The sequence below is a fragment of the Pelecanus crispus genome, chromosome 13 (genome assembly GCF_030463565.1).
Source record: "Pelecanus crispus isolate bPelCri1 chromosome 13, bPelCri1.pri, whole genome shotgun sequence".
NCBI lineage: Eukaryota > Metazoa > Chordata > Aves > Pelecaniformes > Pelecanidae > Pelecanus > Pelecanus crispus.
In genome coordinates this window covers 5,137,416-5,154,582 of record NC_134655.1, presented here as the reverse complement: position 1 = coordinate 5,154,582, position 17,167 = coordinate 5,137,416, and the positions used below count along the sequence as shown (strand labels likewise).

Below are 17,167 nucleotides of genomic sequence, written 5' to 3'. Positions count from 1 at the left end.
GGCACAGCTTCTGGTTTGGGTGAGTGATGGGGAAGGGGAGGAAGGCACACGCCGCACCACACCGTGTCCTGGTCTGTGGGCAAAGGTCACACTGCAAAGATGGAAAACCAGGAATGGTGGGAAGAATCATAACAGGGGAAGGCGGAGGCAGCCTTGTGACTGGTAAATGGTAAAAAGAAAACCACTGAGAGCGTACAACTGTGTAAAACCCCACCGTGCTCTGCCATGGGGCTGGGGCCAGGGCGGGCACTAGAGAGGAGCTGCCATGGGGCACGACTGCCTGCCTTGCGGGCCGGGGGCTGGGAGGTGCCGGGCACCCTCTGCGCCTCTGGCCCAGGGCTGAGGAGCCCCGGCCCCTGCCCTGGCAGAGGGGACTGCGTAGTACCCGAGCTGCCTGGGGCCCTGCGAGCTAAACGCTGCTGCTGCCGTCTTGTCTGGCCAAGGCCTGCCACGGCTGGGCTCCCAGCGACTCCAGTGTGCTGCATCCCTTTCCCCTGGGGAAAGGAGGCATGTAGCTCATTGCAGGCAAATGCCAGGAAAATGAGGAGAGGGTATTTGCCTCTTGGAGATAAAAGCCTCATGCTGAAAGGTGTGCCAAAACCCCTGCTTTGCCTATGCCACGGAGCGGGGCGAGTCCTGCGTGTTGGCAATGGCAAACCTGCTCGTGTCTGTTTGCAGGCAAGCTGCAAGTGTCTCAAAAACTCGGTGCATTGTACACTCAGCACTGTAGGATAAGCAAAAATGTTTTGGAGTATAACATATGCAAGTAAAGGCACATATCAGTGAAAGTTTCAGAACGGAAATGAGCCATTGGGAGGAGACAGTGATGGCACTGGATACGTCAAAGGGAGAAGAGGTGCAAAAGATGGTCCTTCAACCCTACCCATGCAGGTAGCTATGTTGGTAGCCAATGCCACGTTCCTCCTAGAGCGTGGAGGAAAAAAAAGGAGCCCAGAGAGGCAAGGTGCAAGTGCAGTGTGTGAGTGTGGATGCAGTCTGATGGTACAACAAAGCTCATGTTAAGAGCAAGCTCCCAGGGAAGAGCTAGTCCCGTCCCCTCCCACCCTCCTACCCCCTTCCTGGTGCTGGCCTGTCTGTGCCCAGGCAAGGCTGGGTACTGGGGCACCAGGCTGCCAGCGCTCCCATTTCCCAGTGTAGGACGAGGCAGTTTCCGCTCCTTTTGCTCCCCAAGACGGCTGCCTTTGGTGGCAGGCAAGGAGCAGCGCTGCCACGGAGCAGCAAGCGAGCTCGCCGGGCAGCACTGGCAAACTCCCCATGGGCCAGGCTGCGCCATCGCCCTGCGCTGCTGCCACCCTGCTGCGGCACCCGCACGGATTTCAAGGGGAGTCGAGTGCTTAAATGTCTTTGAAGGTCTGAGCCTGCGAGTGCTGATTCAGCCGCGCTGCTGACTCAGGCTGTGCCTGTTTAAAAGCTGCCGTCCCTCGGCACCTCTCCCTCCCCTCGGCTCCAGGTCCAGCAGCGGGTCAGCGGCACAGGCAGGGTACTTGCTCTGGTCCCTGCAGCTCACAGCAAGATACCACCATGGGTTTCAGAGCACGTCAATATTTGGGGCAACGACCGGCGGCAGCCAAGGGCTGTTAGCTTGCCCGAGCTTGTGGTATCACCGAAGGGCAGCTCCTCTGTCCCTCTCTGCCCCCCACCTTCCTGCGTGTTTCCTACAGTTCACGTGTTACCCCTGCAAGGAAAAACTACTCTGTTTTCAGGCAGCTGGGGTGCTGGCTGGCCGCACGGGCCCTGCCGTGAGCCTGGGGAAGGCAGTGAGGGTGGCCACGCAGGAGATGGAGAGGGGAGGCCCACCCTTCCCAAGGGCAGTGCAGATTTGGGCAGCTATCTGGCATTATTTCCCCTCAGCCCTGTTTTCACGGCTGCCCGGCTATGATAGCCAGTGTTTTCTCACACAGCCTCGGCCCTGTTCTCCTCTCCCATCAGAAGCCGCGCTGACCGGGCACCTCTCCATCTCCAGTCTCACAGCACCAGCCAGATGATAAGCTTGATCAAATTGTGTATCTGCAGGGAAACAGGTTATCAGGCAGCTTCTCGGCGAGTACAAAACCTAAAACAGCGGAGCCACAGCCGCTCACACCACACCGAAGCCAGCCTTCACCTCCGACCGCAAGCCTTTCCACAAAGCACAGCTGCAGTTTTCTTTCCTCTCGCTGGCTGCCTGGGTTGTGCTGAAACTACAGACCCCTTTAGACTCAGGAAAATTAAAATGCTGAGGAAATGGGGATGGGTATTGGGCCATCCTGCCTAAGGGTGTTGTACCAGCCACCAGCAGGTAGCCCTGAGCTGGCCCCCGCCTCAGGACTGAGCTCCCACCTCCCCACAGCTACGTGAGTGCCCGCGAGGCAGGGTGTCCCCAGCTGCTCTGCTCTGCTCTGCTCTGCTCTGCTCTGCTCTGCTCTGCTCTGCTCTCCTCTCCTCTCCTCTCCTCTCCTCTCCTCTCCTCTCCTATCCCATCCCATCCCATCCCATCTCTCCTCAGCTTGCTCCTATGCAGGTGATTTCCATGCAATTTCCATCAGAAGGAGCCAGGTGTATTTAAGCTGCAGGGCTGGCAGCCTTGGGAGAAGAGTGAGAAGTAGTTTTGCAGTCCTGGGGAGATCTGACGGCTCCTTCCCCTCTCTGCCTTAGCAGTCTGTTCCTTTGGGAGGCAAAGGAGCAGGCTGTTTGGCTTACGCCTCCTGAAGCATTTCTCTTCTGTTGTTTAGGGGGCAGAGTGCGTTAGGGGATGTGCCCTGTGTGTCCTGATGCATCTGTGGGGTGTGCATTAAGCCTGTGGGGCGCTTGGTTTGCTGGTGGCAGAGATGTCGACTCTTTCTGGGACTATACATGTGAGATACCTGCTGGGCTGCAATCCACTGTTGAAGCTTGGTAGACAGGAAAGTGTTTTCTCCATTAAACATTTTTCCTTTGTTTCTGTTTCCTTTGGGGGGGGTGTGTGTGTGTGCTTTTTTTCCTGGCTCCCACAAAATTAGACTTGTCTGAGGTATCTCAGTAATCTGTTTTCTCTAGCTATTTTCAACAGAGACCAAATCACTTTCAAACCTCAACAGGTCATGAGGGCAAGACTTAATTTTCTTTGTGCAATACACTTTGCACCTCACCTCTGTTTCCTGTTTATTTCTGATGTGACCCCCCCCCCCCCCCCCCCCCGAAAACCCTTCCTGACTCAGCCTTTCAAGACTTGCATCTATGATATTTCATTCTCTGGTCCCTGTGTATTGTTTTTGAAGAATCTTTTGCTTTCAAAATTAAGGTACTACCAGGCTGAACTGACTTACTTCTAGATAAATTTTTGGATTAATATCAACAGACTGTGAAAAGCTTGCTGCACTGCAAGGAAGTCTTTTTTGAGTAGAAAAAAAAAAAAAAGAGGCTTTTTCTTGACAAATGATTGTTGCTCTTTTTTGTTGATTGCTTCAACTATCACCGTGCCCATGGGAACTCGGTGTCAGCGAAATCTGTAGTGCCTGTATTGATCGTAAACTGTGCCAGTAAGGACTCTTACATCTTAGTGAAAACATCCTGAACTCTGTTATTGTGCCTTAAGGCTGAATGGTTGGCTGTCTTTAAACTGACAGACAGATCCACTCTTTGCAAAATGAGCATGATTTGTAACTTGAACACAAGCTATCACCCAGGTTTACGTCGTTATGACAAGTCATTTTGCAAAGAGCACTTGGATAAGATTCAGGTAGGGAGGTTGTGGTTGTTGTTCAGATGTTTCTTTAATGAACTTTTAACTCTTATGAAGGCAATTAAACCAGCCAGTGGCTGTATAGCTATTGCAGGTACCTGGGCAGTGCGTGAGCCCCTGCTCTTTTCTCAGGCTGCCATCGGAGCTGGGGCAGCTGCAGCCTTGGCTTCATCTGTGCCCTGGCAGCCGCCCGGGCCTTGCTGGCTTGGCCGTGACTTTACCCAGCAGTCTTTATGGCGTTTGGTAAGGGGGAAGTTCCTAATGTCTTATTTCAGCTTTTCTCTGTGGAACAGAGCTCAGGATGGATTTCTTCTCACCCTCAAAGTAAGTGTGTTGGTGACAGCTGTAATCAACACAGAGGCGCTTATACTGTTGATGAACAAAAACAGCTGCTGGAAAAAAGGGAAAATGTTATTTTGTTCCTAGAAACTTGCATATAGCTTTACAAAGTGATGCTGCATCTCAGTCCTGCCAGGACTTCATTTAAGCATGTACAGGACCCATACCTTCAACCACAAGGGTCTAAAAGACACCAGTGCTTACCAGTTTGATTGGGGTTGACGGCAGCGTGTGTGCAAATAGATGTCCTTCTGTAAGGTTTGGAAGTTTCCTGTTTAACTTTTAGCACTACAACTCCCTTAAGGTTTGTTCTGGGCTTTCAGAAGTAACTGGCAGCTCACTAACAGATTTTTATTAGCACTGAAAACCATGGGAGGGACGCTGCAGTGGTCATCTGGAGGCCTTGTCTTTGCTGGGCAGAAGGTGTTCACTGCCAGATATTAGCTCATGTACTGCAACACAGGGTGCAGTCCTAGCTGTTTTCATTTCACAAAGAAAAATCTGTTATAACCTCTTCTACAGACGGGATGGTGAAGTATCAGATCATTTTGATTACACCATGCTGGCAGGTTGAGGGTGAGAGGAGGGGAGAAGTCTTGTTCCTCTTGACTTCCAAAGGGACAACACTCTGCCTTCCTATCACAAATGCAAGCTGATAGCAAGCATTTCAAATCAAAGTCACAATTTGGTCAGCTTATCAAAACAACTATAAAACCTAAAGGAAAATATGCGTGGGTGGGCTGATTGATATATTATGTGGGTGGCACTAAAAGGGCCCTGTTTGTGCCGTTTGCAGGCGTGGAGGAAGCGCTGGTTTGTGCTGCGCAGAGGCCGCATGAGCGGGAACCCAGATGTGCTGGAGTACTACAGGAACAACCATTCCAAAAAGCCCATTCGGATCATCGACCTCAACGAGTGTGAAGTGCTGAAGCATTCGGGGCCCAACTTCATCAGGAAGGAATTTCAGAACAACTTCGTCTTCATTGTGAGAACCACCTACCGCACCTTCTACCTGGTAGCCAAAACTGAGGAGGAAATGCAGATCTGGGTGCACAACATCAGCCAGATCTGTAACTTTGGACATCTAGAAGATGGCACAGGTAGGTTCATGCTCATGCTCATCTTGGGGACTGGGAGGATGATCTGTGTCTGGGCTCCTCCACAGCAGCACCCGGGGTGAGAGGGAGCATGGACCTTGCTGGCTGGTTGGGCTGGGCGGGTGGTGTGGAACTCTGTTTCCTGTAGCTCCACACAGCACTGAGATGCTGCTAAACCCTGATTTGAAAGTTATCAGGGATCTCACTTCTGCTGGGTAGAAATAATAGCCGCTTGGTCTCACTTCGCTGAAGCAATTCCTGCTAGAATAAACAGCAGGTCCTTAATAAGAAAAGGTACTGTTTATGTGAAAAGCTGACTGACTGTTATCTTCTGGGGCCATTTATTTCATTACATGTCCCATATTTATTTAGTTTGGCTTAATGTAAGACACCTGTTCTAGGAAAGTGTCCTGGAAAACTTGCATTTTCTCAGGCTTTGCTGGATGTGGAATGTGCACAGATTTGGGTGTATATGCACGTACATAAATCAATGACAAAAATACTGAGCTGTCTTAGTCTATTAATGAGAAGAAAAATAAAGAAAAGGCAGAGGACAGGAGAGTGTTAGAAGTGTGTGTCTAGACTTAGGAGATGGTCCTGCCAGTGAAGCATAAAGTCAGCCTGTTTTGCCAGGACCTACACCTGTATATACTCCGTAGGGTGAATGTCTTGGAAAGCTTCCAAGAATTAACCACTCCAAGATGGATGTAGCCAGTAATTAAAGTCAGGATTTGTATCATCATTAACTTACCTTTCAAATGAGACTATCAGGCTCAGATAACAGCAGTCTGTCTTTCCCTTGACATTTCCAAGGGGCAGATACAGCAGCAATTTGAGAGCTTCACAGGAAGTGAGTCAGAACGAAGTCCTTTGCTGTGATAAAAGGTAGTGCAAGAGCAGAAGAGGGTGGTGATGGAGGGACTTGACCCCGAGGGCAGTAATTTGTTTGGGAATATCAGTAGTGTGGCTGGGCAGGTTATCCTGCCGCGGTCCCTGTGCTGCTGTGCTCAGACTGCTACTGCTGTCTGCAACTGCCGCAAAGCCATACCATTACCTTGTAACTTGAAAGGAAACAAAAGACCATGGTGAGATGTTTTATTTTAATCTATCGTGGCTCCTGGCCTTTTTAATCTTCTCTTCAATAGTTTATTCTGAGGGGAAATGGGAGTGCAAAGAGCACTGCAGTGGTCCTGGTATAAATGTGATGTCTGCTCTCTTCCCATTCACTTTAGAGACCACCAGGAAAATATACTGACATATTTTTATGTGAAAGTACAAGCTGCCCATGAATGCAACTTGCAAACTAGAGCTGGTAGCTTTGAGGAATTGGAGTCAATAGCCCTTTGGAGCTTGGATGTAATTAGGGATATTCAGTAACCCCCTTCCTACTGATCTGCCCTTGTTGACACTGAGGTGTTGGTCTTGTGTTGCTACTTCTGGTGCAGTATTATTTTAGATATAATTTTACCAATTACTCTGAAATGAATGTAAGTCTTTCAATGCAAAACAGAAAAAAGAAAAATATTTTTTTTCTCTCAAATGTGTATGCAGACTTCTGCTGGCACTGTGGTGAGGATGTGCATAGGGAGATGTCATCTGTGACAGAGGAGCTAAGGCAGCGGCTGTCCCCAGGATAGGTGCATTTACACTCAGAAATGCCTGTTCTGTTATGCTGGTACAGTGCAACGTTGCTCATAAGACTTACATGGGCAGTACTGAGAGTATTACACAGTGGTGTTTCTCTCCCAGCAAAGATTGCTAGTGTAGACACTGACGGACGAGAAGTGACAACTCTTGGTGAGGCAGTTGGCAAAGCTGACATCTCAGCTTTACGCTCTGTTCAAGGTGGATATCATCCCCCAAGAAGTTCAACAGTGCAGAGCATTTGCCTTGGTTCAGTATAAAGTCTGGCACCTGATCTTACAGCCCTCATCACAGATTGCGTAAGCTAAGCTTCCAGACATGCATTTATTGTATCGCTAATGGCAAATAGCTCGTAAGATCTTCTATTTATCCTGCAGCTCATGCTGGTGAGGTCAGGTCTGGGGTGTATTCAGGTCAGGCTGCAGGGCATGTTCAGATCCTCTGATTTAAATCTGCAGTTCCACAGGTTGCACATCACATTTCAAACAGTTGCTAATTGCTTCAGCTTTTTGGAAGCACCTAAATCCCCCAAGAGCCTGTAAGTTTAAACAAATTACTCTTAAAAATTAACATAAGAAGAGAAAAGCTCTATTAAATGCCATATGCTTTTTTAACTTGAATGCTACTGTGTTAAATAATAGTCCCTGAAATGAATCATCAAAAGAAAGACACATCAATCGCAGGAAATTTTAATAAGCTGTTCTATGTATTGAAATGAATCTCAAAGCCAGTATTATATTGTGAAACCAATCACTCTTAATCCTTGCATCTCTGAAAATTTGCTGTGACTTTGAGGCCAAACCCAAATCTGCTGCTTTCTCTGCTTAATGCACAGAAAGTGTGGCCACGAGTTTGTGCAGCGACACAGCCGTAAACACCGTCCCGTTGTTCCCAGTTAGTCCCTTCCAGTAGCAAAGCAGCTGGACAAGCAGCCAGGTCCTAGTCATCAGAGGCCTCTGGTCTGACATGTAAGGAGCCAGATGCAGACTGAAGTTAGCAAAACCGCGGCTGGCCTTGCGAGGACAGCTTTTTAGTCAACAAGAGAGGGGACAGCTGAGAGATGGAGGCGAAATGCAAGCTCCAGGCAGATGTCAGGAAGCACCTGGGAGGGCGGCTGTCAGGAAGGTCTTGCCAGCAGCAGTCATCACACTGCAGCACTCGTCTGCCACAAGAAACTGTGCCACTGGCGTTGCTGAAAATGATGGGGGAGCTGGCACCTTCAGGGGAGTCAGCTGGAGGAGAGAGGAAGAGGCCTCCCTCCCTATTTTCTTACCATTTCTATGTAAAATCTTGCTTCCACCTCTGGTGAAGGCTCCCAATAGAGCAGTCATTTCCCCAACCCCATGGACCCGTGGCCATGCAGGGGATCGAGAGGACGCTTGTGCCAACTGGCTGGGGAGGGGATGAAATGAGGTGGCTGTGGGACATCATGGGCACACTTTATCCCATATGCAAGCTGAAACCATGATTAATTGACACAACGCAATGTAGCAGCTTTTCATTGGAGAAACTGCTGTGACAGTTGTTGAGCCTTTTTCATTAGGAAGCATTACTTTTAAAGATTGTAGCTGTGCATTGAATGTTAGAATCATAGAATCATAGAATCATCTAGGTTGGAAAAGACCTTTAAGATCATCCAGTCCAACCATTAACCTACACTACCAAGCCCACTCTAGACTAATCAAGGGTAGACCAGACTAAACCATATCCCGAAGTGCCACATCTACCCGTTTTTTAAACGCCTCCAGGGATGGGGACTCCACCACCTCTCTGGGCAGCCTGTTCCAATGCCTGACCACCCTTTCCGTAAAGAAATTCTTCCTAATCTCCAGTCTAAACCTCCCCTGGCGCAGCTTAAGCCCATTTCCTCTTGTCCTATCGCTAGCTACTTGGGAGAAGAGACCAACACCCACCTCACTACAACCTCCTTTCAGGTAGTTGTAGAGAGCGATAAGGTCTCCCCTCAGCCTCCTCTTTTCCAGGCTAAACAACCCCAGTTCCCTCAGCCGCTCCTCATAAGACTTGTTCTCCAGACCCTTCACCAGCTTCGTTGCCCGCCTCTGAACACGCTCCAGCACCTCAATGTCTTTCTTGTAGTGAGGGGCCCAAAACTGGACACAGTATTCCAGGTGCGGCCTCACCAGCGCCGAGTACAGGGGGACAATCACCTCCCTGCTCCTGCTGGCCACAGCATTCCTGATACAAGCCAGGATGCTGTTGGCCTTCTTGGCCACCTGGGCACACTGCTGGCTCAAGTTCAGCCGGCTATCTACTAACACCCCCAGATCCTTTTCGGCCAGGCAGCTTTCCAGCCACTCCTCCCCAAGCCTGTAGCGTTGCATGGGGTTGTTGTGACCGAAGTGCAGGACCCGGCACTTGGCCTTGTTGAACCTCATACAGTTGGCCACGGCCCATCGATCCAGTCTGTCCAGGTCCCTCTGCAGGGCCATCCTACCCTCGAGCAGATTGACACTCCCACCCAATTTGGTGTCGTCTGCAAACTTACTGAGGGTGCACTCGATCCCCTCATCCAGATCATTGATAAAGATATTGTTCTCCCAGGCCATGCCTTAGCAGGCAGCTCCTCAGCCCAAGAGGGACCTTTCATCTTGGGTTCCCTCTTCGCTTCTTCCACAGGCTCTGGGTATTGTTCCACATCCCATGTAAATGCCTTGCTCCTTCCAGATGCAGCCCCTGCCTGAAGGTCCCTGCTGATCTCCATCGCTCCCCTGTTGCTCTACTCTCTCCCGCAGTACCCAGGGCTGCAGTGGAGCCTGATGTCCCTGGGGAGGCCCTTCACTGGTGCCCTTCCTGCACAGTGCATGGACCAGGGCATTGGCAGGGTCATCCTAAGTGGCAGGTTACCCTTGGGTCCCTCTTGGCTGCTGGCAGTTGCATTAGAACATCTCTGCTCCTCCACTTCTCCCTCACCTCTGGTTGCTCTGTTGTTCACACCCATCCTTGCCCATTGCTGGGACCTTCTCCCTTTCTGTCTGCTCCTCTGATGGTTTCTTTGCCTCCTTAAATGTCTCTCCCTTTTTCTTCCCTTTTGTCAATGTGCACAGACCCTGCCCACCATGGCATGGGGATGGTATGATTCCCCAGGACCTTGCTGCAGCCACTCATCTCCCTCAGCCAGGGCAGCATGCTGGGAGCAAGGGGAGCTGGGACCACTGCACTGAGGGGCTACTTGGAGGGACTGTGCTCCCCTTGCAGAGACTTCCTCCTGAGGGTCTTCATTTCCCCCGTGTTCCCATACAAAGTAGGGCAGGCAGTGTCCTGGCAGGTTTGCTCACGGCAGCTCCTGGCCTTTGCACAGGAGTTCAGGGGAGGTGTGACAGCTCCTCCCAGCCCATGCTGGAGGACAGACACTGGGGCTACTCCCTCCATGCTCCCCTCTCAGTGGGAGGAAATCCCTTCTCAGCTGCACGGACTGAAGGCTGCTCTTTAATGTCAGGCTCTGGCCCCTGGCCAGGCGGGGTGGGTGGCATTTCTACCTCCTTGGTATGGCCATGAAGCCTGGTGAGGTGTTGCTGTGAGCAGGACCCCCCTATTGCACTGTGTCCCTGCACTGCTGTTGCACCGTAACAATTTTTGGCGAGTAGGGTGGGGTCTGTAGCAGGAGGGAGAAGCCCTCTGTTTCTCCAAGCAATGGCCCTGCATTGACAGGGAATGTCACCGTGGAGGATGTGGAGCATCCTCCACGGTGACTTTGTCAATGCAGGGCAGAGATTTTTTGGGTTAGTATTCACCAAAGGAGTTATTTTGGCAGCCAAAGCCTCCTGCTGTCTCTCTGGCAAAGGGGAGGGGAGGCACCAAACCTATTCTCTGCCTTCTTACTGTTGAAAGCGGCCATGCATAATTTATTCTACCCAGCTGCTGTCGTGGTATAACTTTAATGCACGCTGATTCGGTTACCAGCAGAGCTGGCAGGGACAGGGACAGTCTGTTAGGAGCTGGCTGCAGGTCCCTGAGCCCCTGAAGGTTAGAAAAGAGCAGGTCTGTGCTGTCCCCATCCCTCCCTCCTACTCACAACGGTTGCCATGTGGTCTGCAGCTCGCAGCCTTTCCTGAAGGGATAATCCATGGCTAAACCCTGTGAGTACCAGATGGAGTTCAGGCCTGTTTGTTCTCTGTGTTAATAATCCAGAATGTCATTAATTTCTCTTACGCATTGTGGCAGGTTTTAGTTGGTGGGTTTTTTAAAAAAAAAAAAAAAAGAAGTGGTCAGATGGTGACGTGAACATGCTTTTCTGAGATCCCTACGGAGTTAGCCTGGTGCATATTTGATCATCCTGAGCTTACAAGACAGCTCTCAGAGTCCAAGATTTGAAAGCAGAGTTACTGTCTGAGCCAGCACAATGAACAAGAGAAAAGTTATTTTTCAGATGGGAAGGCTGCAGCCATCAGCTCTGCTTTGCAAATGTGAAACCCCGGAAAAGCCATTCCTTCCAGATGCTCACTGCTGAAATCCCGCTGCTATAAGCACCTGCTCAAAATTAAGCAAATGCTTTGCTTAAGCTCGAATTTAAGCATGTGTTTATGTGCTTTGCTGACCTGGGATCCACCACTGCACCCGACCTCCAAAGCTACCAGGAGGAAGCAGTAGTGAGTCAATAATGGTAGATGGGAAGGGAAGAGGCAGCTCCCTCCCCAGTTTAAAGGGATGAGGTGTGGGGTAGTGCAGGGAGAGAAGATCAGCTCTTTTACTCTTCATCTGACTGAGATTAGAGAGATGACGGGGTGAGGCCCGCTGTGGCTGGTGTGGAAGTCTGGGTCACTGGAGGGTTTTGCTTGTGTTTAGTGATGAAGGACTTGGAGGTGCTGGTTGATGAGAAGCTCAACATGACCCGGCAATGTGTGCTTGCAGCCCAGAAAGCCATCCTGGGCTGCATCAAAAGAAGCGTGGTCAGCAGGTCAAGGGAGGGGATTCTGCCCCTCTACTCTGCTCTTGTGAGGCCCCACCTGGAGTACTGCGTTCAGCTCTGGGGCCCCCAACACAAGGACATGGAGCTGTTGGAGATAGTCCAGAGGAGGGCCATGAAGATGATCCGAGGGCTGGAGCACCTCTCCTATGAAGACAGGCTGAGAGAGTTGGGGTTGTTGAGCCTGGAGAAGGCTCCAGAGAGACCTTACAGCAGCCTTCCCGTACTTAAAAGGGGCTTACAGGAAAGACTGGAAGGAACTCTTTATCAGGGTGTGTAGTGATAGGACAAGGGGTAACGGTTTTAAACTGGAAGAGGGTAGATTTAGACTAGATAATAGGAAGAAATTCTTTACTGTGAGGGTTGTGAGACACTGGAACAGGTTGCCCAGAGAAGTTGAGGATGCCCCCTCCCTGGAAGTGTTCAAAGCCAGGCTGGACGGGGCTTTGAGCAACCTGTTCTCGTGGAAGGTGTCCCTGCCCATGGCAGGGGGCCTGGAACTAGATGATCTTTAAGGGCCTTTCCAACCCAAACCATTCTATGAGAAGTTCAGAGGTGCAACAAATCAGGCTACTCCATGAGCCGCAAAGCTCAGTTTTGTCCACTGAGATCTCGAAAGTGGGAAGAAATCAATCCCTTTCCTTGTCGCTGTTAATTTGAAGTGTTGGAGATTAATAATTAATTATTTGGGTTAGGTCCTAAAAAATACTTGATAAAACAGACTGCTCTGCCTCAGCACTTTTCCTCAGCAGAGGCTGTATCCATTACTGTCTGCAGGGGGGATGCTACATGCCCCTCGATTTGGCAACTGGCTTGCCTGGCCTGGGCAGGGGGTGCAGCTGCAAAATCAGGCTCCCCTCTCCCCAGAATCAGTTTTTGCCTTGACCCACTGCTGCTCTGGGGTAAAACATGTGCACAAGCAAGGTGGTGATGGCCGGGAGAGGCAGTGGGCCAGGGTGAGTCAGAGCCGTCCCTCAGCCGGCGCCATCCATTCCCATTGCAGGTTCGGTGGAGAGCCTGTCTCACACGACCTCGTCCCCGCAGCCATCGCCAGCTGCCTCAACCCACGCCTCCCGCATCGCCGATCCCTCCTTCTCAGTCGACCACGCTGCTGCTGACGTGTCTGCCGCGGAGGAGACCCCCAGCGAGTCAGAATCGGTCTTCCTCCCCGACTACCTCTTCCTCTCCAACTGCGAGTCGGGCAAGCTTAGCCACAACAGGTAGGTCTGGGGTCTGCCAGATGCGTTGGGCTGGAGCCACCCTCTCCCTGCCCAGTGATGCCCTGGAAAACTGGGGCAAACTGGTCCTTGAGCTCTGTCACTCAGGGTAGGCTCCTGAGCACAACAGGGGACCATCAGCCTAATCCAATTTACAGGGGGCTTTTCACAGCACAGCTTAGCAGTCGAGTGTTGTAGTTGGTCCTGTCCCTTTCCAGGGTGGGTGGCTGGGGACCTCACTTACGGCCTCCCTCCAGACGCCCTTTCTGCCTGCTGCTGCCCAAGGTGCTCCACAAAGTGCCCCAGCTCAGGGGGGACCTTCCGCAGCCATAGGGAAGGGACAGATTTTTGTCCCAAACTGTGGGGCAGGTTGGTTTTTTGCTGTGCACTTGCTCAGTTGCAACCAGGAGAAAAGGAAACCGCAGGTCCTGACCTCTCTCTCTGTGCAGGTGTGACAGCTGGTCAAATTCGGACAGATCTCTGGAGCAAACCTCATCAGACGATGTTTTTGTCGACTCCTTGCAGTCCCAGCCCTCCTTGTACCTTGTGCAGCCGTCCAGCACTGGCACTGTGCACCAGGATGGGGCCCCACTGGCAAATCCCAACACCGTGTCCAGGAACATAGACATTAGCGGGCCACCCAGTGACTTTTCCTCCTCTTCTCCACTGCTGGGGACGCCGCTGACACCAACCTTTCAGATTGACAAGAGCCAAAACGCACTGCCCTACGGTGTAACCCAGCTGGATGTCCTGTCCAACACGCCCCCGCCGCGGCCGCCCAAGCCGACCCACTTCTCAGACAGGAGAGGGGATGAGGTGGGCGGCGGGGCCCTCCAGAATGGGCACGCAGGGATCTGCCGGGCTCAGGTCACTCTGGTGCCCAGGAGGATCTCCTTGTCCAGCTTAGACAACGTGAGGAACTGGAAAGGTGAGTGTATTTCTGAGAGCCAGTGAAGCAGGACTGGGGTGAGAGATGGAGCTGCCCACAAGCACAGAGTGGGTGCCCACCTCCAGCTGTGCCTCCCTGTCTTCCCCCCTGCGAAATCATACACCACCCAAAGCAACCTGAAATGCTTGTTTCAAATTAGTTAGGAAGCAGGATTCAGATCTGTCCCTCGCATTCAGCTCCTGCTCTGTAAAAGCCCCTCGGTGTGCGTACAGCAGCAGTGGGCAGCAATTTGGCTGTGATCTCTTCGAGGTGCCTCATGACTGCTAGTTTTCCATGCCCCCTCCCTCTCCAAAAAAGAAAGCAGTAGAAAAACAAAAATGAAAAGCCAGCTGAATCAGGCAATGCCAAACTCTGTTTATGCAGGTCAAAATGTGGGCTTGCACATGGGAAGTGCCTTTGTAGCTGTGCTGCTTTGCTACATGCAGTCCTTTCCATAACAGTGGCATGTCTGTTTGCAGCTTAGAGTAAAGAACGGGAAGCCAGGGAGACACTGGGGATAGGACGTAATCCCAGTTGAACCAGGGACTCTGTGTGTCCTTGAGCAAATCCCACTCTGTCCTTGCACTTCAGTCAGGGTAGCCTGAAAACCTGCTGCAGAGCGAGGCTCTGCTGCAAAGCAAGTTCTGCTCTGAGCTGACGTGACTTTTCCACTTGCTCTTGAAATACCATCATCACAAACAAAAATAACAGTCAATAACCCAGAACATCAAGGTGTCAAAAGCCAGCATACGCAGTATGAGAAAGTTTTATTTTGTGGAGTCACAGAACAGAAGGAGGCAGCTGGAATACCTGGCTGGAAATCACCAAGTATTTTGCAGGGATGTGTCATTTTTGATGAGGAAGAAAATGTAGGTTTTTAAGGACAAGCATCTTTTAGACTCCTGTAGTTTGAATGACCAACCGCTGTTTGGGGCTGTTAGATCTTGCTCTTAAAGCTCAAAAGCCACAGCAAGGAGACTTCTGTCCAGCCTGTTTATCAGTGTACAAACAATTCTTGGAAGGTTTCTGGAGAAACACCCATCAGTGGAATTGGTGTTCTTAATTATCAGTTACATTTGGTTGCTCCCTGAAAGGTGCTGCTCTTGCTTCTGCACGCGTGCCGCTCTAACGCTGCCAGTGCGCTTGAGATAGTTAATGTTCCTCCAACCCAATTTATGCCAAAATGTTTTTAAGAGGATTAAGTGGCCAAATGTCCTGTTCTGCTACCGTGCTGCAAGGTTATCTCTGCCTGACAGGGGGCAGCAATGAATTAATAAGTGCTGCTATTTTTTCTTACCATAAGGACAGCTGAAACTATTTGAAAGGTTAAACTCTGAATTAAAATGTGTTTAACAAGAAAGATTGGAAAAAGAAACAGGGAGAAAGCAGCTGTTCCTCAGTAGCTCCCAGAGTGAGCCCACTCAAGTTACTTACTTCATTTTTTGCCCTTGGCAACCTGTAAAAGCTGAATGGATGTAATTAACCCAGTGCAAAGGCAGTGTATGCTGCTTGCAGTACCGTGAAGGGGAACAAGCTGTACATGTGTAAGGCACCTGTATCCTGGCATCTGCCAGAGCATTGCGCCTGAATGTCTTTTTGCCAAAATACTAAATAAATATAGCTGTCCCAGGACAGTGACTGTGTCTATCTGAATATGTTTCCACGCAAACAGTATTGCTTTTTTCTTGTTTAGCACTTTTGCCTTTTATGCTGATACCACTACAAAGACCCCCAGTTGCAGTGCAGCATTGACAACTCCACCATAAGAGCAGGGACTGGATTAACATCATTGCATGGTTTTAAGGCATTCCCACAGAAAAGCCATTTTCTGCACAGAAAATCATTTTCCAGGAAAAGGGTGGTGGTTGTAAGCATCTCGCACTGCTGTTCTTCTATGCACTGAGTGCTGGATTTCAGGTTTTTTGCCTTTTGCTTCAAAAATAAAATGGACCTACACCAAGACAAAGGCCAGCCTGCACAAGGGGACGCTGTGGCTGGTGACCTTTTCTCTGGCTGTTTGTTCCCCATCAGCTTGAGCCACTTGCACCACATCAGCATTTCTGGGTGACAAAGAAAAGAATTTATCTCCTACCATTAAGTTCCCCCAGGCACCCTCTGTACAATAACACGTGCTTTCCTGGCACCTTACATACGAGGCTGCCAAATAATTTTCCAAACAATAATGGATTAATATTCCCTACAGTCCCTTTTCATCTGATTTCCCCAATTTGACAGATGGGAAGACAGAGCAGGACTAGAGCAGGAGCTGGGTTTAAATTTTGGCTTGGTTGCCTTCTCTCCACACCACACCAGTCTTTCTCCCCAACTGCTTGTGTTACAGGAAGCATAAGTTACAGCTGGATTGTACATGAACATGTTCCTGGTTCATCATACTTAAAATAGATGTAATTGCTCTTGAAATACTACTGAGTTGGTTATGGGCTTAAGTGTCATTGGATTTCCTCGTTTAGGATAAATACTAGGAGTTATGGAATCTTTATAAAGCTCTAATTTTAGAGCCATATGCTTTACTCCAGAATTATCTCCATAAGGTTGCGCTGCCTTATCACATTTTTAATAATTTTCTTTTCCTTGCAGCAGACATGGAAGGCAGTTCCTTAAGAAGTCGGGATAAGAGGCTTAGCTTGAATTTGGTAAGTACTCTGCTTGCATAAATTTAAAACACTGGCACATGACAAACTTCAGAAAGTGAATCATTTCACATCCTGATATTCAATCATTCCTCTCCTGTGTTCAGAGGAAGAATAAAAAAAATGGAAGAAGCACTTGGCTTTGGGCAACTTCTGTGTTGCTGCTTCGTGGCTGCAGGAAGCCTTTGAGAGAGGAGGGAGGGGGAGGCCACAACACTGAGCACCCTTTTTTTAAAGTAGGTGAAGCCAGGTCTGTTATGAAAAAGGGTACCAGTGTCTTCAAGAATTAAACTGTTGACCAAGAGCACCTCAGAAAACTGTTTATCTCTTGAAAAAAGGATCTAAAGAAGCCTATCACTTCATGATCCTGAGGGATATCTCCTCTTTAGGACATAGGAAAGTCTCTGCTCTCAAAGCACCTGTGATTCAGGGCTCTGTCGGTCCAAAGCTCCCTGACTCAGCCTTTGACAGACATGGTTATATGTAGTAGCACCATCACATGTCACATAGCCAGTCTTCTGCGGGGCGCTGGACACTGTCTTCTGTGTGGGAGATCCTTTGCTGCTTGTGTGTAAGTTCTGGTGGTGAGCAACTTCTATTTTTCTCCCCTTTGAAAGCTTGCAAGTTTTGTAATCAATCCCTCTCA

General features: G+C 49.9%; 1 protein-coding gene across 2 annotated transcripts in view; it reads left to right on the top strand.

Annotated features, from left to right (window-relative positions):
• The window catches only part of GAB3 (GRB2 associated binding protein 3), a 68,844-nt gene that overhangs the window by 41,812 nt on the left and 9,865 nt on the right, over window positions 1-17,167 (top strand). Inside the window, exons 2-5 of one of the 2 annotated variants that reach the window (XM_075720461.1) lie at window positions 4,857-5,160; window positions 12,729-12,945; window positions 13,392-13,870; window positions 16,469-16,524. In XM_075720461.1, the coding sequence (XP_075576576.1) occupies window positions 4,857-5,160; window positions 12,729-12,945; window positions 13,392-13,870; window positions 16,469-16,524 (1,056 nt within the window). The remainder of the gene's footprint in view (window positions 1-4,856; window positions 5,161-12,728; window positions 12,946-13,391; window positions 13,871-16,468; window positions 16,525-17,167) is intronic. The other variant, XM_075720462.1, reaches the window with a different exon arrangement.